General features: G+C 55.9%; 1 protein-coding gene and 1 long non-coding RNA gene across 2 annotated transcripts in view; one reads left to right on the top strand and one right to left on the bottom strand.

Moving 5' to 3' along the window:
• Nucleotides 1-73: 73 nt before the first annotated feature.
• Nucleotides 74-3,853, bottom strand: LOC124522560 (uncharacterized). Its single transcript, XR_006964809.1, has 2 exons — nt 3,635-3,853; nt 74-267 (listed from the first exon to the last, which is right to left on the bottom strand). It is a non-coding gene; the product is annotated as an uncharacterized LOC124522560 (long non-coding RNA).
• Nucleotides 3,854-10,986: 7,133 nt separating this feature from the next.
• CYTH1 (cytohesin 1) overlaps nt 10,987-20,695 on the top strand; it is a 79,026-nt gene continuing 69,317 nt past the window's right edge. Inside the window, exon 1 of the mRNA XM_047093940.1 lies at nt 10,987-11,071. Within this exon, the coding sequence (XP_046949896.1) occupies nt 11,050-11,071 (22 nt within the window). The 5' untranslated portion in view covers nt 10,987-11,049. The remainder of the gene's footprint in view (nt 11,072-20,695) is intronic.

The following is a 20,695-nucleotide window of genomic DNA, read 5'->3' as shown; positions in this document are numbered from 1 at the left end:
GCTGTAACCCGCCGGTACGTGGGAAAGCGTAGAGCAGATCTTCGTTAAGGAAGAAGAGGAACCAAGGGGTTTATTCAAGTGTATTAATAAATACGTTTATTGGAATTTAAGACAGAGGAGCCCTTTGAAGTGGCCCGCCAAGCCTCGTGGGTGATTTGCAGGGAGGACTGCGTTGAGGAAACTTGGAAACCGTAGCATTCCACTGAGGTTTGCTGCTGTTTGATTTTTTTTTTTTTTTTTTCTTGTAACTGAATAACGTCTGGGTCTCTGCGGGGAAAGAGGAGAGAGAAATGATAAGTTTTATCGAACTGTGAGTTTTCTTCAGTCAGCAAGAGCAGCACAGGCCTCCGGTTTGGGATCCTCCCGGCTTGGCGGGTGCCCGGCGGAGAGCAGGTGCGGCCGCGCGGGTCGCGCCCCTTGAGCCCCTCCTGACGCGGGCAGACGGGCCCAGCTGCTCCGGCCACACGCTGGGGGGCGTGGCGAGGAAGACTGGATGCCGGGGTCCACACAGGAGCTTAATTTGGGCTCATCTGCTGAGTGGGAGGAGCCGAGTCTGGAAGCTGGGGGAGGCCACCAGGGGCGGCAGGTCCCCGCACAGGTGACCGTGACCCTGATCGGGAGGTTACATTTGGCCAGAGCCCCACCTGTGAGTGGGAGACAGAAGTGAAGGCGGCCCTGGGCTGGAGGCAGGCTTCCGGCAGGTGGGTTCGGTTCCGGGTGCTCCGCGAACACCACCGGGCAGGCCTGTTCCCGAGCCCCGTGGCTGCTTCCCTCTTCCTCCCCCTCAGTGTCTCCTCCGAGTTCCCACCCAAACATGCCTGTCATACCCGGGGCCTCTGCCACGTCACTAAGAGCAGATGAAGTGAGACCACAGCCGGACGCACACCCAACGGGGTGCCCGGTGGGGTGGGAGAGTTTGGGGCGGCTGATGGCAGCCCGGAGGCCCGGCTGGCAAAGCCCAGCTCATGTCCGTAGTTCATGAATCGGGCTGGGCGGCGGTAGGCTGGGGGTCCACTTCAGCTCCGGGGCCCGGCGGGCATAGGGGCAGGACCACCTCCTCGTCACTGTCACTTTTCCAAACTGTAGGGGTGCCGGCCGTACGTGTAAAGGTGAACAGAGAGCTAAATCTCCCAGGTGGCCCGTGGTCTCTAGGGCAGGGACCAGCGGCTCTGGGTGGGAACCACGAGGATGTCTGTCCACAAAGCGTGGGGTATGTTTTGGTGGATGATGTCGGCATGAGCCACGTCGTGCGGGTGTCTGCGTGTGGGGAGATCCCGTGAGCTCCCGCTCTACTTGAGACGAGAGTTTGCAAGGTCTGGTTGGCACCGTGGACTCTGGAGTCTGGTGGGGGTGGAGGGAAGACAGGTGAGGACGACCCGTCCACTCGCCGGCCAACAGTTGCCCCAGGACGGCATTGGAGGCGGCGGTGGAGAGGTGGGGAGCTGGCATCCAGGAGCGGAAGGTTCCGGGTGGGGGTAGGACAGCTCCTGGCCTGGGTGGGCAGTTGAGTGGCAGAACCAGTGTTCCAGGGAGGCCAGTGGGTGACAGATTCCCTGCAGTGATGCAGTCACGCCTGAGGAATGCGCACGTTCTGGGAACAGGAACCTCGGGAGGGTCACAGGGGTGAGGTGTAGGTGAGCTGTGGGCTCCGAATGTTGGGGTTCAGAAAAGTCTAGGCGTTTGGCCACTGCCCCCACCCCCACCCCCTGACCCCACTGACCCACGCGGGGGACCCGCTGGGGTCACCATAGCAGTGAGCGTGCCCTCCGGTCCAGAGAGGGGCCTGAGTGCCAATCCCTGCCCTGAGTCTCGGGAGCCTGGGTGGCCTCCGTGCAGACGGGACACAGCAGGGGAGAAGGAGCCCCTCGGGGGGCTGTGAAGACGCCTGGTTCTTGGTAGGTGCTCAGCAGTGTGGTTCTCCCCCGGCCCCTCCCTTTGGCCACACGCGTGCCCCGCTCCTTCCTCCCCCACCTCTGCGCGTCCTTATGAGGCTCTGCCAGCCCCTCAGTGGTTTTCCCAAACGCCGTTGCTCCCTTCCCGCCTCTGTGCCACTCACTCTTGGCGAATGGTTTCCAATCCCGCTACAGGAACCCCCTCCCGCTCCGAAGCAGAAGAACAAACCACGAGGAACCACCTGCCCCCCATCTTCCTCTGCTCCTGGTGGTTCCAACACTCGTGGGGCAGCAGAGTCAGCTGGGCGGGTTATTCCAGGCCAGTGTGAATGAAACTGGAACCTGGGGGCGAGGCTTGGGCATCGGCATTTAAGACCCCTCCGCGTGCATGCTACTGGGCGGCCAGTGCCGAGAAGCGCTTATTCTGGTCCCAAGCGAGCCTCAAATGTGAGCGCGCGTCAGAATCACCAGGGGGTCGTTCAGACACCCACGTTGCTGGGCCCCATCCCCCGACAGTCTGATTCAGCAGGCGGGGGCAGGGAGGGGGCTGAGAGCGTGCATCTCGAACGTTCCCAGGGGGTGCTGGATACGACCCAGTGGTTCTCCTATGGAGCGGCCGGCACGAGGGGGAGTTTGGGAAGGAAGTCAGGTGCGTAGACGGAAGACGGGAAGACTTACGCTTGACCCGTGGGGACCGCCACAGACCAGACACCAGAAGATGCGCCCGCTTCCCTCGGTAGGGCTGGTACCCTGCCTTTGCTCTGGAGGCCAGCCTCTTCCACCCTCTGGGGGTCCGTCTGCCTCCTTCTCTCGTGACCTGTTCACTCGTCTGCCACCCTAAAACCCCTTGTCTCTGTGTCCGCCCCAGCCACCGTCTCCCCCCCCCAAGCCTCAGCTTGCTCTCTGCTCCTTCCTCGAGGTCCTCAGCGTGCTGCTCTCATTACTCCACTCAGCGGCCCCATCCCCAATGTGATGGGCATTTGCCACAAGCCCTTTTCTGTATTTGACACTGTTCACTGCCCCCCCGCCAGGAGTTCTTTTTCTTTTATTTTTTATCATTGTTTTAGCGCAAGCAGGGGAGGGGTAGCGAGGGGGAGATAGGATCTGAAGCAGGCTCTGTGCGGACAGCAGTGAGCCTGACGCGGGGCTCGAACCCACGAACCGTGAGATCACGGTCTGAGCCAAAGCCGGACGCTCAACCGACTGAGCCACCCAGGCGCCCCTTTTTCTGTCCTTTAAATGTTAAAGCCGTTGCGTTAAATGGAGCCAGAATCCGGCGGCTCCGATCGATACATCTCACTGCCCGATCAATGTAACCCTGCTGAACGTCTTTCCCTGGATGCCCTTCTGGCGAGTTCTTGGCCCGTCTTCTGTTTGCCTCCTCTTAGCGGGTCCTGCTCCTCCCGGGCCCCTCCGTGGCTGGGGGCTCACCCCCTACCCCGTTGCCAAACCCGGAAACGTGGCCACCCCCCTGCACACCTCCCTCCCGTCACCCCCACACACTCCAGCAACGGAAGTCTCATCTCCCCAACGTCCCGTCACCGCCACCCGTCTCTAAGCTTGAGTCCCCACCATTTTTGTCCTGACCCCCCAAGAATCAAACCAGCTCGACCTCCCGTGGGCCTGCTTCCTGCTCTGATCTCCTGGCCCCCGGGACGATCTTTCAGGACAGGAAACCCTAGGCAGTCGCCCCCTACAGAGGTTTCCCACACCTCTGTGCTAATCCCAAACGCTGACTGCACCGGCACGGCCTCGGGGCAGCCGTCTGTCAAGGCCTCGGAAAACACGCGGGGGCCCAGGGCTGGGCGGGCGTGCTTCCTCCGAACACAGTCTCCGCCTGGCTCTCCTCCAGGAGCAGCTGCTGCTGGGAAAAGAGGTCGGGTCGGGTCCCAGGGTCGTGGGATCAAGCCCCGCGTCGGGCTCTGCACTGAGCGTAGAGCCTCCTTAGGATTCTCTCTCTCTCTCTCTCTCTCTCTCTCTCTCTCTGCCCCTCCCCTGCTGGTGCAGGTGCTCGCTCGCTCGCTCTCTGTCTAAAAACTAAAATCATCAAAAAGAAGTGATCTGTGTTTGTTTTTTTTAACGCACCTCTTCCTCCTCTTTCACGCTGATCATTCCGTTTCCTGTCTTACGAGGCCACAGTCACGTGCTTCCGGTGACCAGCAGTCGCTGGCCAGAGCAGGGCCCCGGAAATCTTTGTCGGGGGAGTGCACTGGAAAAGCCGCTTGAGGAAGTGTCACTCGTGACTGTGCATGTGGCCCGTGCTCGGAAAACGGGCCGCCCACCCTCCACCCACGTCACTGGCTTCAAATGCCGCTCCTTTTTGACGTGGCAGCTTCCTGAGCCCAAGCCCCTGTGCGGCCCCCTTTGCTTTGTTCTGTTTCACAAGCGAAATCATCGGGGCAAAGTCTGGCGGGAACTGGAGCCCCCCCCCCCAACCCCGTTGGAAGTGAGAGCCTGAATCGCGTGGCACGTGGCCAGCTGTCTTCTGGGCGGCACGGGAACAGTTGGTGACAGCTGGATACAATCAAGTTCCATTACAAACAGATTTTAAGTGCCATTCACACAGAAGAAATTGCGAGCTTTAGCAAAATAAAATCTGGGGGTTTTCAAAGCAAGACAATGCCCCAATCTCGGCCCGCACGAGCGATCTGGTCTGTGGTCTCTTACGTGTGCGAAGCACCCTTTCCTCCCCAGCGCCCCGCCTGCCGGGAGAGCGGAACCAGAGAGCCAGGGAAGAACCCCTCGCCGGCCAGCTGCCCGGTCCCCTGTTTATGGAGGACGCCGGGTCGAATGCCTTTCTCAACACCGTTCCCGCTCGCGTGTATCGGCTTTTCTAGAAGAGCCCCTGCCTGCCTTCCACTCTGGCCTCAGGTGGACACGAGATCATGACCTGAAACCGAAGTCGGATGCTCAACTGACCGAGCCACCCATGCGCCCCTAAAAGTTCTATCTTAAAACTTTAACAGAGGTATAGGGGCGCCTGGGGGGCTCAGTTGAATGTCTGACTTTAGCTCAGGTCATGATCTCATGGTTCATAAGTTCGAGCCCCACATCAGGTTCTGCATTGACAGTGTGGAGTCTGCTTGGGATTCTCTCCCTCTCTCTCTCTCTGTCCCTCTCCCTCTCTAAATTAATTAATTAATTAATTAAATTACTATAAATAAATAAATAAATAGGGGCACCTGGGTGGCTCAGTTGGTTGGGCGACTGACTTCAGCTCAGGTCATGATCTCGCCGCTTGTGAGTTCGAGCCCCATGTGGGGCTCTGTGCTGACAGCTCAGAGCCTGGAGCCTGCTTCGGATTCTATGTCTCCCTCTCTCTATGCCCCTCCCCTGCTCGCTCTCTCTCTCTCAAAAAGAAACATTAAAAAAGTTGTTTTCAGTAAAACATAAAATAGGTACATATTTGGCCTTTGGTATATATGATGTATAATTTAAAAGCTCTATATGTCCCAGGCCTACCATAACAAAGCCCCACAAATTGGAGGGCTTGAAACAACAGAAATTGGGGCACCTGGGTGGCGCAGTCGGTTAAGCGTCTGACTTCAGCCAGGTCACGATCTCGCGGTCCGTGAGTTCGAGCCCCGCGTCGGGCTCTGGGCTGATGGCTCAGAGCCTGGAGCCTGCTTCCGATTCTGTGTCTCCCTCTCTCTCTGCCCCTCCCCCGTTCATGCTCTGTCTCTCTCTGTCCCAAAAATAAATAAACGTTGAAAAAAATTGTTTAAAAAAAAGAAACAACAGAAATTTATGCCCTCTCACCATATGCTTCTGGACACCTGAAACCTGCAGAAAGTGTGGGCTGAGCCGCACTCCTTCTGACGCCCCCAGTGGCTCTTGGTCTGTGGTCACAACCCTCCAATCTGCCTCCTCTGGGTGTGTCTGTGCCCTAATCTCCTTTTCTTAGAAAGTCACCAGTCATTGGATTAGGGCCACTCTAATGACTTCGTTTTAACTTGATTCCATCTGCAAAGAACCTATTTGCAAATAAGATCACAATTCACCGGTGTTGGGGGCTAGGGTTTCAAGGTTCCTCTTTGGGGGCCCCAGTCCAACCCCTAACAATATGGAAGGATGGGTAATGAAGAGTCTCTCCTATTCCTCCTGTCTGTCTCTGTCTTTGTCGGGTGGCCGAACATACAAGTATAGACGTCTACTACGTGTGTAAATATTTTTATTACAAATGGAAATATATTATACGCTCCGGTTCTGTCCCTGCTCTTTTCACTGCCTACAGCTTGGGAATCATCTCACGCTGGTCAATACGGAAACCGGCCTCAATCTCTTTAAAGCCTGTGAACGGTCCTTTGTAACGAAAGCACCATAACACATTAACCTGCCCCCTGTTGAACACAGATTGTTTCTGAAGAAGTTTGAATCACCACAGCGTAAGCACAAGAAAAATTATTAGTATTATTTTTTGCTTAAAACCTTCCTTCATAATTCTGATTTTTAAAAAAATGTTTTGAATGTTTATTTTTGAGAGAGAAAGAGACAGCATGAGCAGGGGGAGGGGCAGAGAGAGAGGGAGACACAGAATCGGAAGCAGGCTCCATCCAGGCTCTGAGCTGTCAGCGCAGAGCCCGAGATGGGGCTCGAACCCACAAGCCTTGAGATTACGACCTGAGCTGAAACCAAGAGTGGGACGTCTAACCAACTGAGCCACCCAGATTCCCCCGATTTAAAAAGTTGTTCGCGGCGTCCGACTCTTGGTTTCAGCTCAGGTTCTAATCTCACCGTCTGTGGGTTCGAGCCCCACGCTGGGCTCTGCACTGACGACACAGAGCCTCCTTAGGATTCTGTCTCTCCCTCTCTCTCTGCCCCTTCCCTACTTGTGCTGTCTCTGTCTCTAAATAAATACACTTAAAAAAAATAACATTGGGGCGCCTGGGTGGCTCAGTCGGTTGGACATCCGACTTCGGCTCAGGTCACAATCTCGCGGTCTGTGAGTTCGAGCCCCGCGTCGGGCTCTGTGCTGACAGCTCAGAGCCTGGAGCCTGTTTCAGATTCTGTGTCTCCCTCTCTCTCTGCCCCTCCCCCGTTCATGCTCTGTCTCTCTCTGTCTCAAGAATGAATAAATGTTAAAAAAAATTAAAAAAAAATAACATTAACATCAAAAACCTTTTATGGACCAACCACAGGGAAAAGGCATATATTCAAGGTTGTCTGAAGAAACAGCAATGCAGGGAGGAGGCCTGGGTTACAGCGGGCAGACTGGGGGGGAGTCCCAGGTCCTCCGTGGAGTCCCGTGTCTCCCAGCTCTCCCTGCCTCCAGCTCTCTCCCCTCCAGGGGCTGAGGACACAAGCAGCTAGCGAAGCCGGCCTGGTGTCTCCCACCCTGCACCGCGGCCTCTGTGAGCCCCAGTTTCCAAATCTGTGGTTCAGGGGAAACATCGAAGCAATCCCTGTGAGTCACAAACGTGATCTAATGGAGCGTCTTTGCCAGTGACTTTGAGTCAGAAATACATGTCGCATCCTTGCACGCCTTCACACCCGACCGAAACAAGCACTCACTATCTTTATTACGTGTGACAGATGCGGATTTTGGATTTTAGTCCATTTTCATCTAACGATGATTGGTTTCTCCGCCGTCAAGAGTTGGGACTTGCTATTTGAAAGCCCCTGCTGGAATAAAACCTTGTCAGGTAAACGAACTTGTACACAGTCAAGTGCCATGCTAATTGCAATGATTAGCATTCACACCAGTACCCCTCATTATCCTAATGGGCTAACATTTGGGAGTTGGGACCACGATCGATTTCCTTCCGTGTGGAGAGTGAGAATTAATCTGTCATCTGAATGGCTTTTCTTCCCGAGGTTTGGTCACCGAGCAGAGTTCAGGTGGCAAGGGACCCCCGTATCGTACCGTTAAGGGAAGAAAGCCAGCTCGGGAATGCCTTGAATCTCCTGGTGACTCTGGCCTAGAGAGTGGTAGGGAGAAGACACGGAGGGGACAGATGTCAGCGACAGTCTCGGTGCTCCGCTAGGGTGAAAGGAGATCACCAGGTCAAAGCCAGTCGATGGAGCATCGAAGCCCAGGCCAACACAAACAACATGCAGCCAAATCACTGAGCACACCCACCCAAAGGACATGGTCACGCCGGGGCCCAAATAGGACTCCCTGCTGTAAAGTCCCCTCTATAAACTAGACCATCTGGCGAAATCAGTCAAGATGAAACTCATGAATCCACGAGAATCAACCTTTTAGGAGAAAGATAACATAATCTATTCAAGAGAAGTGTCTAATTTCTGGAATCATTTGAAAGAAACACTTGGGGGGCGGGGTGTGCCTAAAGAAATGGAGACACTAAGGTTCCCCACCAAAGGCTGGGTTGGTCCGCTCGTGAAATTAAGAGGGATGTTCGGGAAGGAGCCATTCTCTTAGAAGAGTGGGCCAGAGCTATAGCCCCGCCCCCCAGATAGGATGTAAAGATTAGGGTTCTTTAGGCTGTTATCTTGAAATCCGTCTCCTCTAACAGAAGTGACGTCAGCCAGCCGTGTAGAAGTTGAGCGGAAGACAGGGACAGACCTGTCCCTTCAGAGATCAGTTTACAGGCAGAGGCTGCATTTTGTGGGCAGGAAAGGGTCTGGAGGGTGGAGGGGCTTGCCCAGGTCACAGGGCTAATCAGAAGCAGATCTGACATAAAAGCACCAGAGTTTCCTCATTCATTCTTTCTTTCTTTTCCCTCAAGGGGAAATTACTTCTCTTTGTTGCCTAGAACAATTGAGAAGTCCTGGGAGGCATACTTGCGGGTTGGCCAGTAACGAAATAGGCTGCCGGGAGAGGGGTCACACTTCCCCCACCCCCGCCCCCACCATGGAGATATTCCAAGAGAGGTTCATGAGCATTCAGGAACTTGGCCAAGGCCGAGCTCTCCTCCAGCAGCCCCAGGTGTAGCGCACTGTGTTGGGTGTCCAATGATCTGTATACCAGGAGGGGCTTGGACCAGCCAGAGTGACCGAGTGATCCCGAAGTCCCTGAGGGTCCTGTAACTTTTATGGCTAGCACTAAACCAAGAAAGATCCCGTGCATCTGGGAGTGGCTGGAAAAGTACCATTTTCTTCCTTTATTTTTCTAAATTAACAACGATGAAGATACATTCACACGGTGTAAAAAGACCAGACGGCACAGAAAGACCATGACAAAGTATAGAATGAAACGTAGGTCACGGGGCCCCTGGGTGGCTCAGGCAGTTTAGCCTCCAACTCTTGGCTTCGGCACCGGTCATGATCTCACGGTTCGTGAGTTCTAGCCCCACGTGGAGCTCTGTGCTGACAGTGCAGAGCCTGCTTGGGATTCTGTCTCTCCCTCTCTCTGCCCCTCCCCTGCTTGCGAGCTCTCTCTCGCTCTCTCTCTCTCAAAATAAGTAAGTAAACTTAAAAATAAAAGAAGGATGAAAAAGTCTCAACCTCCCTTTCTCCCAGTTTATTCCTTTTAACTTCTTTTGTGGAGCCTTCCAGAAAAATTGTTTTGCACAGAACACCACGTATATTTACACGCAGCATTTGTATCTACAAGTGAGTGTTTCAAAGTGGACAAGGGAGGGCACCGGGGATTAAAAAACACTGAAACTGTCCATAAGAGTTGTCAGCTATCAGTGTAGACAAGCTGGCACTCTCAGGAAGGAACGGTTCCAGCAGGAAAGTCAGCCAAGACGGGGTTGCACTGGGGACAGGACGGCCCACAGGAAGAGTTATCTTCACCTCTCTCTTGTGACTTGTCTAAACCCCCAGAGGTCCATGGATGTCCACGGAGGTCCTGAGGTAGTGCACGGTGTTTGGGTGAGGAGTCCTGAGTTCTGGGGCTGTCATTCCACAGCCCTGAGATTTTCCTCTTTGTCACAGAGAAACGGCCTTCGTGTCTCCCTTGATCCCTTCTTGTATTCTTTTGCTGTCTTGTGAGCAATTATCATAAAGGGTCAGGTAGGAACGCAGTAAGGTGGGGGGGGTTTAGCATGGTAATGTTGGGAGATGTCCGGGAGAGGGGCCACTGCCTGGTCCTTGCCTCAGTCCTGTGTGTGCCCTGGACCTCCTAGGGCTTCAGTTTCTTTGTCTGCGAGATCTCAGGACAAACTGTTCTCCAAGGGTCTTTCCAGTTCATTCTTCCATCCCCTCACTGGTTAATGCAAGCAGATACCTGTTAAGGAGCCCAGCACCCTGATAGCAGAGGTCCCCAACTTTCAGGTGCAGAGCTTCCCTGCCCCAGCACAGCAAAGGGAAGGGGACTGGTTAAGCCTGGTGCGGGCAAATAAAACACGTAGGGAACAGTCTAGAAACGTGTAGATTTACAGATGCAAGAATCAGGAGCATGAAAATCCTGAAATGCTGGGGGGTGAGGTGCCTCCCTTTGAAACCTGATCCAGGAAAATTCAAAGGACTAATAAAAGCATGTATGAAAGCAGTGAAGTCATGGCACGCATGGGGCTAAGGTTTGGACCACAGAAATCAATGAATTCAAATGCTCTGCAGCCTCTGGCCAAGGACACGGCCCTCCCTGGCAAGCTGAGGCGGGCATGACCTTCGGGGCTGACGTCAACGAGGACCACCCTTCCCTTTGGTGGCCGGACGCGACCTTGGGCGTGTGGGCGGCCGCCCGCCGGCTGTGGGCTGGGCACGCCGCGCCGCCCTTGCGAAACCCGAAACAGGCGGGGCCCGCGGAGGCGGCCGGGCGGGGCTTCGGGACCAGGGGGCGGGGCCCGGGCGTGCGCGCGTGCGCAGGCGCGGGTCTGGAGTTGGCGGAGTGCCCGGGGGTGCGCGCGCGCGTGTGGGTGTGTGGGCGGCGGGCGGGGTCTCGGGGGGGGGGGCGGGGTCCGGGGGCCGCGCGTGCGCAGGTGCGGGCCTGGAGTTGGCCGTGTGCGGAGCGGGGAGGGGAGGGAGGATGCGCGCGCGCGTGGGCGGCGGGCGGGGTCTCGGGCTCGGGGGGCGGGCCCCGGGCGGGCGCGCGTGCGCAGGCGCGTGCGGGCGGCGGCCGCGTGCCGGGGCGCGCGCGGGTGGCGGGCGGGGCCCCCCGCGGGAGTCCAGGGGCCGGCGGCGGCGGCGGCGGCGGCGGCGGCGCGGGCTGGGGGCGGGGCTCTGAGCCGGGCCGAGGCGCACGGGGCCAGGCGCGGCGGGACGTGAGGGGCGAGCGGCGGGGCCCGGCGCGCAGCCCGGCGCCGGCACCATGGAGGAGGACGACAGCTACGGTCAGTACGGCCCGCGGCGCGGCCGGGCAAGCGCCCCCTCCCGCGCTTCCTGCCGTGTCCGCCCGGCGCCTCCGGCTGCTCGGGCGGCTGGCGCTTCGCGGCGACGGCGGTGCGGGACTGGAGCCCAGGGGTCGGCGGTGTTCGGGGACCGGAGGCCGGGGTCGCGCGGTGTCTCCTGCGGGGGCCGCGTCCCCCTAGTTTCGGGCCTCCGTGGGGTCCGCAAGTTGTGTGCCGGGTCCGCGTCTTTGTTCGCGGGCGAGGAGCACACATGGGCGGCCACGGAGCGCACAGGCTTCCCCGGGGCGCTGCTGCGGGCGGGCTGCGGGGAGCGGGCGCCGTCGGGCGGGCTCCGGCCCCTCCGCCGGCCCCCGGCCCCCGGCCCCCCGGGAGCTGTGCCAGCCCCCCGCGAAGCCCGGCCGCGCTTCGGGAACACCCAAGTTTGCGCTCCCGCGGGTGCGCGGGGACAGATCGCCCTGCACGGCGTCCCACTTGACAGTTCCCACATTGCCCTCCTGCGACCCTCACCACCCCCCCGGCCCCCCGAACCGCTGGTGGCCGGCAGCCGGCGCATTCCCCCCTCCAAACAGCCTGAAACTGCGGGGCTCGCCGCAGGTTCCTTGGGAATTGAGTAACATTGTATTCGGGAGGAATTTCGGAAAGAACTGGCAACTAGGACGAGGGGCGAACTTGGGTGGTTTTGGTAGCCGCGCAGGAGGCAGCCCCATTTACAGCGCTTGTGCGGCTCGCTGGAGCCGGTCCGGGGGCAGTCGCGGAGGCAGGTCTGGTGTCTTGTGTTTATTTACAAGTAAGGCGTTGTGGAGCTGTTGGCTGTGGAAGAGGGGGGCCTGTGACCCGCAACTTGACCCCGAGCTGCGCGCCGGGGAATGTGCAGCTGCTCTCTAGACCCACTGGCAGCTCAAGTCCGGAGCGCGTTGGGGATGGCGACCGTCAGACGTCCCCGAGTTACCTTCCAAAGAGAAGCCTTCTGTGCGCTCCTTTTTGTGATGGGGGGGGGGGGGGATCACCCACTGGCTGGCCTCAGAGGATCTTTCCGCCCCTCCTGCCTCCTCTTTTCTGCACATGAGAAGCTTCGCCTGCTGCTATTTTCTCTTCCTTCTCTTGCCACTGAATCTGTGTGGGACCCCGGGGTTCTGCCAGGCTTTCTTCTTGCCCTCTGCTAGTGTTCTGACCCGCCAAGCGGGGCAGGAAGCTGTCGGTCTGGTTGCTTTTAATGCAGCGACCGCTTTGCCAACGGGCATGCGGTGAATTTGTGCTTGGAAGGGGTAAATGGAAGCGGGCGGATTGGTGTCCTGGGGCAGCTGTACCGGATTAGCACAAACTCGATGGCTCGGAACAACATACATTGATGCTCGTGTCGTTTTGGAGGTCACGAGCCCACATTTGGGTCTCGCTGGGCTGCCGTCAAGGTGTTTGCAGGACTGTGTTCCATTCTGGGGGGCTCTAGGGGAGTATCCATTTCCTTCTTGAGCTTCTAGAGGCCACCTTAATTCCTTGCGGGGGGGGGGCGCCTTTCATCTTCAGAGCCAGCAGGTAGCCTCTTCTCGTTCCTCTCTGACCTCTGCCCCTTCTTATCAGGACCCTTGTGATTACATTGGACCCACTGGGACGGTCCAGCTTAGCAGGGGTACTCCGCAGGGGTAATCCCACGTTTGCCACCTAGGGTAACACAGTCATCAGTTTTGGGGGCCGATATTCTGCTGACCACACGTAAAGATGAGAAAGAAGTCTATTCTTCCCCTTTCTGCAGTTAAAAATGTCATCTTCTTTGTATTTTGGTGGAACCAAAAACGTTGGAATTAAAGAAGATTCCCCACCCGTAGGGCTCACCACACAAGTACCTAATAGCTACGAAGAATAAGAATGTCAGTTCTTTGAGGGTTGTCTCCGTCCCCAGAGCGGCGGTTCCCCTCCCGGGTTTTACAGGGAACCCACCTTGCGGGGGTAGGACACGTGGGGTGCAGACTCATAGAGCACACAAAATGCGCGCCCAGACGGTCTCTCGGCACCTCCAACCTCCGTGGTGCCGTGAGTTAGCCTAGCGCACAGGCCCTGTTTTTAACGTTGTGTCTCAGGGGAAGGATTGTGGTTTCCTGGCTGCCATGTGGTCATGAAACACTTCTGGAACAGAATTCGTTCATAACACGCTGAAGACAGAGGATGAGTTTTAGACTTTCCCTGTTCAATTACAGAGAACTTAAAGCACTAATAGAACGGCCTTTTTTTTTTGAATGTTTATTTTTGAGAGAGAGAGAGCGAGCAAGGGAGGGGCAGAGAGAGAGACACACACACACACACACACTGAATCCGAGACAGGCTCCAGGTTCCGAGCTGTCAGCACAGAGCCCGACGCGGGGCTCGAACCCACGAACCGCGAGATCGTGACCTGAGCCAAAGTCGGACGCTCAACCTACCGAGCCACCCAGGCACCCCCAGAACGGCCTTTCCCGACTGTGGACTCCGGTGTTCTGTAGACCCAGTGACCACACCTTCGAGTTCGGATGCCCTTCCTCTCGTAGACGCGCCCTGTAATGCCGTCTGTTTAATTCAGAGGTTCTTAACTCACTGGACATGTATCGGGTGCTTCGCACGGTGCACGTGGTGGGGCACAATGGACTGTGAGGACCCGGGCCAGGGGGTAGGAGGAGAGTTCAACAGAAGTCCCCTTCGGGCTTTGTTTTCTTTGAAAACTGTGGAATTGGTGATTTTCTAAAAGCTTAATTGACGTTGGAAGAGAGGTGTGCCTATTGCTTGTGGCTGGTCGATCTTTGTCCCCCAGTTTCTTTCTAAACACTGTGAAATAATGGGGACTTTTTTTTTTAAAGGGTCACGCTCTCTTCTTAGGTCACCATTCTTTGCGGATTTCACAGTTCTCTTTGCAAGAGGAAGAGGGATTTTTGCCTTCGTAGATACCCTGCCCAAGAAAAGACTCCGTGACCATTCCCCTTGGTGCCTCCTGAACTTGAGCGGACATTGTAAACCTTCAGGCCACCTCTTAGCGGGCCTCTGGGGCCCTCCCGAAAGCGTACGTGAAAGTTTTTGTGCATGTGCGTATTTGGAGGGTCTTTAGCTTGGTTCTCGGGAGGTTCTGACCCAGGAATCGCGGTTCCAGAGTCCCCGTGTATTGTCCACCTCTCTCTCGGGACAGATTGTGAGGGAGAGGTGGGCAGGCCCATCCCGTAGTGACTTTGGAAGCATTAGCCGTCAGGATTCTGTGTCACAGTTCTGACATCAGACCATCAAATATCTGAGCAGAGCCGCTGAAGATCTTTGAACCCGTGGTGCCATGTATGGCCTTTACTTCTCGAACACAGCTCCTACTCTCCTTGCTTTCCATTAGCTTCAGACTTGTCCCAAGTTTCGCCATGAGGGAGAACTGGCCTGTAAGGAGTAAGCTTCTGTGTGAAGGACACGCTGACCTCAGCCAGGGCCCGACTTCCGGCATCAGAAGACGAAACGAGGTGTGGGCAGTGGGGTGCGTGGGCGCTGCTGTGGCAGGGGTGGGAGCCCCGTGCCTTCGGGGGAGATTTGCTGTCTCATCTCTGTGCCTCGGGGGCAGGCCAGCGTGGGGTTGGGACCCAGCACAGACCCCTCGGCAGCCATTGAGGGAACAGTAGTAGACTGAACTGGGTTCCATGCTGCAGAAGTTCATGTTCAGTGGTTAAGTTTTTGCCTGCCGCTCTCCATCCCAAACAGAAACAGGAACACCCCTCTGTACGCGTTTGACCCTGTGCCAGACCAGTTTTCCTTTTTTTTTCCCCCGGTGATAATGGTGTCTTTCGTTGTTCTCAACTTCAGTTACACGCTTAGTGATTTGCCTTTATGGAAAACAATACAGTTCTATGAAGTCAGGGCTTCCTTAGAAAAATCTGGAACATAAGGTTACCATAATTATACATTTTGTGGTCTTTAAGGTAGATTTCCAGGGGTGATATTAACCTGTCAGAGGCGATAAACATTTTTAGAATTCTTGGTACATGGTGCCGACTTGCTTTCCAAAAGGGCTGTACAGATATACCCTGTTCCTAGCGATGTATGGGGGAACGTGTTTGAGTATCACGGCAAGTACGCCACTGGTGAGGATTTGCATTTGAAAGCTTTTTTTTTAAAGGAAACAAATCTACTGGTTACAAAATGGCACCTCGTTAAATCACTAGCTGGGTTGAAAGATTCTTTTGCATTTTTGCGTATTATGACCTGCGTGTTTGTGTGGGATGAGGGCTTCTTTATTTACTTACCTGAGATTAACTTTTTTTGTGTGGCTGCGAACAAACGAACTGACTGTTTTTCTCACTCTGATGTTTTCAGCATGGGGAAAGATTTTGGGGTTGGGGTGAGATTTTGCCCAATGGTGGTGGTCACCTGTTTATCTTTTTTTAATTGTTTCTCTTTTTTATTTGAAAGGGTTCGTTTATTTTGAGAGAGAGTGTGAGCAGCGGAGGGGCAGAGAGAGAGGGAGAGAGAGAATCCCAAGCAGGCTCTGTGCTGTCAGCATCAGAGCCCGACACGGGGCTTGAACCCACGAACCTGTGAGATCATGACCTGAGCCCAAATCAAGAGTTAGACGCTCAACCGACTGAGCTACCCAGGCGCACCTAATTTTTCTCCTAAAGATTGAAGATCTCTCAACCCATATATTGTCTTCTGGCCAAATACAAACGTTTCCTTTAGAGGAGAACTCATGAGTTAGGTAGCTCTTACAGGTCTGGGTTATGATGATACTTGGGTCGGTCCGTGGGATCTTAAGGCTCATACCCGTTTCTTTCTAAATGTCCCGTGTATTAATCACAAGCAGTCTTGCCAAATGGGTTTTCCTTAATGTGTTTCAAACATTCAAGATCAGGTAGTTCTACGGAAAGAACCGGAAGGAGAGTGCCTCCCAGTTCAAGGGTGAGAGCGAACCCACGGGTCAGTTGGCGAGGGTGAGGCCGACGTGCGGGCGTGTTGCCCTGGATTGTGGGGCAGAGGTTCAGCGTGGGGCCGGGTGGCTGCCGGAGTCCGCCCCCGAAGACCTGTCCGCCCCTTTCCTGTTCGCCCTCCAGCACGAAAGGCTCGGACAGCGGGCTCCTGGAGACAGTACTTTGCCCGAACCTGTCCATTGGCTTTGTTGCCACACTGCCTCTTGATTGTCTAATTATTGTTGCTTAGTTTCAGTTGCAATAATAGAGGCACGGAGGAGGTGGAAAATGATTTAGAAATGTTCAAGAAGTGAGTCCCACATCCTCTGAAACTGCTGGTCATGTTGTTTTGCGGGTCTCTCTGCACTAAAAACACGTAAGATAGGCTGAAGGCTGTGTAGGGGATTTTTGTTACCCGTCCTTATCCAGGATGGTGTGGCAGTGTCTGTCTCTGTGATGCTGAGGTGGCCGTGAGCTGCTTTCCGAGCTGCCTGGCTCCTTTAACAAGGGTCAGGACATGACTTTCCTTATCTGAGTCTTTTCCTGTTTTTTACCTTTTTTTTTTTTTTTTTTTTTTTAAGTCTTCAAGGTTTCCTATTTCAGAAGAGTCCTTTCTCTGGCATCGTTACAGTGCATATTATAATTATTAATGCTGGTGCGAAGGAGGGAATCGGTGTCCTGCTATTAAAACACCTTTCCTCTTCGGTAGTACCGTCGTAGGCCCGTCTGGGCAAGCAGTTCGGAAGCGCGTATTTGGTCAGCCAGCCCCCCCCGCTGCCCCAGCGTGCAGCCCCCGTTGGCAGGCGTGCTTGGAGCCTAGAAGACAGACGTGGAGGCCTTGAGGGCGAGGGTCAGAGCGCGTGTGGCAGGTGTGAAAACCCTGGGTAAGCAGCTGGAGGAGTCCTGCCTGGAGCTGGGGTCGAACCGGACTGGACGGACGACAGCTCTCAGAACTGGGCTCTAGAAGCCCGGTCGGTGCCAACTAGGTGAAGATGGCAGGGAAATGACATGTCAAGCAGAGAGAGTGAGCCAGGGCCAGCTCAACTGAGGTGGAAATGGGGAGGTCGCGTGCTGAGAAGAGGGCGAAGGCTGTGCTCCTGGGCAGGGACGCCCAACCGACTGAGCCCCCCAGGCGCCCCAAACACCAAAATGTGTATTAAAAAAAGACTATAGGGGTGCCTGCGGGGCTCAGTCGGTTGAGCGGCCGACTTCAGCTCAGGTCGTGATCTCACAGTCCGTGGGTTCGAGCCCCGTGTCTGGCTCTGTGCTGACCGCTCAGAGCCTGGAACCTGCTTCGGATTCTGTGTCTCCCTCTCTCTCTGCCCCTCCCCTGCTCGTGCTCTGTCTCTCTCTGTCTCAAAACTAAAATAAAACATTAAAAAAAAATTAATACACGTTTTGAAAATGATTCTGAGCCAGTCTTGAATTACAGGATTCACTCGCGGCTCCTCGAGCAGGACCGGGCTCAAGTTCTTCTGTGTGTGGGGCTTTTGTAGCCAGCAGCTGCCGGGGCCACGTGTGTGTTTGCACCTATTAGCTTAAGTTACTTTAAGTTCTGTGTTTCCCTGGAACACGGCTTCCAGCAGCCCTAGTGACTGAAATTAAGAGGATATTTTGATTTCTAGCTGTGTTCTCGTGTTTCTGGCTGCCTGCTGGACGGTCCCCTTGGCCGTACATCCCCGTCTCAGATTCCGTGTGTCTGAAGGTGTCCTGCCTCTCCAGTCTAGTCCTCCCTCCAGACTTTTCCTTTGTGTTTTTTTTTTTTCACTTTTACCACCATTACCTATCACCCCAATTATTCATGCTTGGAAAGACATTTGATTCATTCTCTTTCTTGCCATCTGAATTGTTTTCCAGCTACCCATCCGTCTTTCTGCCTGTTGAGCATTTTTTTCATTACCTTCTTGGTGTCAGGGTGTTTGCTTGAATTTTAAAATACAGGCCTGCTTTCAGGAAGCTCCTAGTGGAGTTGACATGTTGAAAAATTTCAAGACCGTACGGCAGGAGCTCTGATGGACACGTGAGCAAATGCTGTGGGAGTCTGGAGGGTTCGGTTTTCACTGTGCTGGGTGAGCGAGAGTTCGGGGGCGGCGGGGGGAGGGGAGCACCTGGCTCTGGGGCCGGATGAGATGAGTTGGGGGCACACCAGAGCACAGCAGGAGTTCACAGCCGGCTCTGCGCGGAGTTCCTGCCGAGCACTTTGCCTGAGTTCTCCTTCGGTCCTCAGGGTGATCCTGCAAGGGAGGAGCACAGAGCCTGCCCCTCCCCAGGTGAAGAGGCCGCTGTGTATGTGAGGTGGCCTCACCGATAGGCGGCAGCCAGATTCGCAGACCCGAAGTCGCTTCTGCTGTGCCGTCTGCTCATTCCTATTCCCCATTATTTCAGACCCCCTTTCCCACTTCCTCTGGACCCTCTGTGCTTTGTATCAGCTTTCTAAGCTCTCTGTTTCTCCTGGAATTGGGGTGCGGAGTTCTGTGTCTTGATATAGTTTGGGTAGTTTTGTAGTTACAGCCTACATTGGGGGTCATTAAACAGATTTAGATTGAAAGAGCCCGCTGTTAATTTTTTTTTTTTTTCAACGTTTATTCATTTTTGGGACAGAGAGAGACAGAGCATGAACGGGGGAGGGGCAGAGAGAGAGGGAGACACAGAATCAGAAACAGGCTCCAGGCTCTGAGCCATCAGCCCAGAGCCCGACGCGGGGCTCGAACTCCCGGACTGCGAGATCGTGACCTGGCTGAAGTCGGACGCTTAACCGACTGCGCCACCCAGGCGCCCCATAAAATGGGTGGAAATTGGAAGGTTCCAATTCCAGTTGGAGGGAAATTGGAAATGGGTTCCACAGGAGGCCATTCTTGCCCTTCATCTGTTGGATGGTGTCGGTTTCGAGGTCAGCGTTCCCTCCCAGGGCCTCTGGTGACCCGGGCTTGGTGTGGTGGCAGGGGTGTGACGGGCTGGCCTTTGATGAGTCCCGAGAGCCAGAGCTTGTGTTGTGGTTGGGCAGCCAGAATGTCAGCGAGCAGTGGGGTCACCAGGTGACAGTTAACGTAAGTGATCCCCCCCTCCCCCCCCCGCCCCTTACAGATCGATCGTACTGAAGTTGGCCTCTCAGCCACTTACAGGGACCTTTCATGACACTCCTTGCCTTTTCGCCCTTGTGATGAAATAGAAAAGGCTGTTGAGAAAGGAAACGTCAACAGTGAAGTAGGAGAACGCGGCTGGAGAATAGTATTTCTTCGGGTGAATGACAGAGCGTCTTCCAGCGTCTTCCCACCTGAGGCTCGGACTTGGCAGCTTTGTCTCCTGTCCGGGGAGAGGCCGGCGTTTGAGCAGGGCCCCCTCAGGACAGCGGTACCCTGGAGGGGTCACCGAGGATGCTGACACAGGGCTTCAGCTCTGCGGGCTCAGAGACAGACTTTGGGGGCCTGGATTCCTAACCGTGACGCGAGATTGCCCATTTAGTGCCGTGTTTGAAGGAGTTTTAAAAGCCGGCTTTTGCACATTTGGCTCTCGCCGGCCATCCCTCGGAGCTCCCACAGGGGGCCTGCGGTTCAGGACAGTGGGGGGCCTGGGGCGCACCTCCCAGTTCCCAGCCGGGGGCCCTCATCCTCCTGTCAGGGCCACACTGGACGGAGAGGGAGGCGGCACACAGCTTCTGGGTGACCTGGGCCGTCTCCTTGGAGCCGAGGAGCCTCCGGGGCTCCTGGTCTGGGATGCTCCCCTCAGGGCGCTTCTCCTCCCTTGTCCCCATGACTTGTCCTGATGTGGAACCGCTTCTTCTTCAGCCCGTTCGGTAACTTTGACAGCGACCTTCAGGGATTTGCCTCTGTGCCCAGACGAAGCGTGGAGGAAAAGAAGTTCTGAAGAGTCTTAGGATTGTAATTGGAAGATGATTTCCTGGATTTCCGATAACCCCACAGAACTAGGGACGCCCCCCTGGACTAGGTGGTCTGACTCTGGCCGTGGCCGCGGGGCGCGGGGAGGCTCCTCCACCGCTGCTGGCCTCGGCACCTGCTGACCTCAGCGAGGCCCCCCGGGTCCGCTGCTCGCAGGTCTCTGCCCGCCCGCAGGGGGCCTCTCGCTGGCTCTTCCCCCCGGCTCGGATGCCTTCCTCCCCACGTCCTCCCGGTTCGTGCCCTTGCCCGCCAGCCTCGGCTCGTCCCTAGAGCACCTGCCGGCAGTCACGTGACTGCGTCCACTCCGTCTCCACCGCCTCGGCGTCTCTGGTTACCGGCCGGGCCCCAGGTGCCCGGCGCCGGCCCGGACCTTGTGGGCTCTCGGAGTGCGTTGAAGGAGTCGCTCCGGCCGTCTCTCCGTCTGTGGCCGACAGGGAGACGAAGGCCACTGAAGGGGCCCGTGGCTGCCCGCGAGGTGCAGTTGAGATGAGAACGTAGCCCTTCACCTCACTTGTAAAATGTCCCGCTTCGTTCCTCTGTTGTCCCGTGCTTTGTTCGGGGGCTCGGTTCCTGCGGCAGCTGGCTGTGGCCGTGACCCAGGGGGAGGCTCCGCGCCGCTGAATTGCCGCTGAGCTGCGGGGAGGGTTATGGAAGCGCTTTCCGTGCGGTCTTAAAAAAGGAACATTGAGGCGAAAAATAGGGTTATTCTGCTCTTGAAAGACGAGTGCGGCAAGGAGGTTCTTTAAGAGGGGCTCCCGCAGGGGTGCCTGGGTGGCCCAGTCGGTTAAGCGTCCAACTTCGGCTCATGATCG

Source organism: Lynx rufus, unplaced genomic scaffold (genome assembly GCF_022079265.1).
Source record: "Lynx rufus isolate CCGP_SWC_20201006 ecotype Redwood Valley unplaced genomic scaffold, mLynRuf1.p SCAF_37, whole genome shotgun sequence".
In the NCBI taxonomy this organism is placed as follows: domain Eukaryota; kingdom Metazoa; phylum Chordata; class Mammalia; order Carnivora; family Felidae; genus Lynx; species Lynx rufus.
The sequence above is the reverse complement of the archived record's forward strand: the minus strand, read 5'-3'. Positions and strand labels throughout refer to the sequence as shown.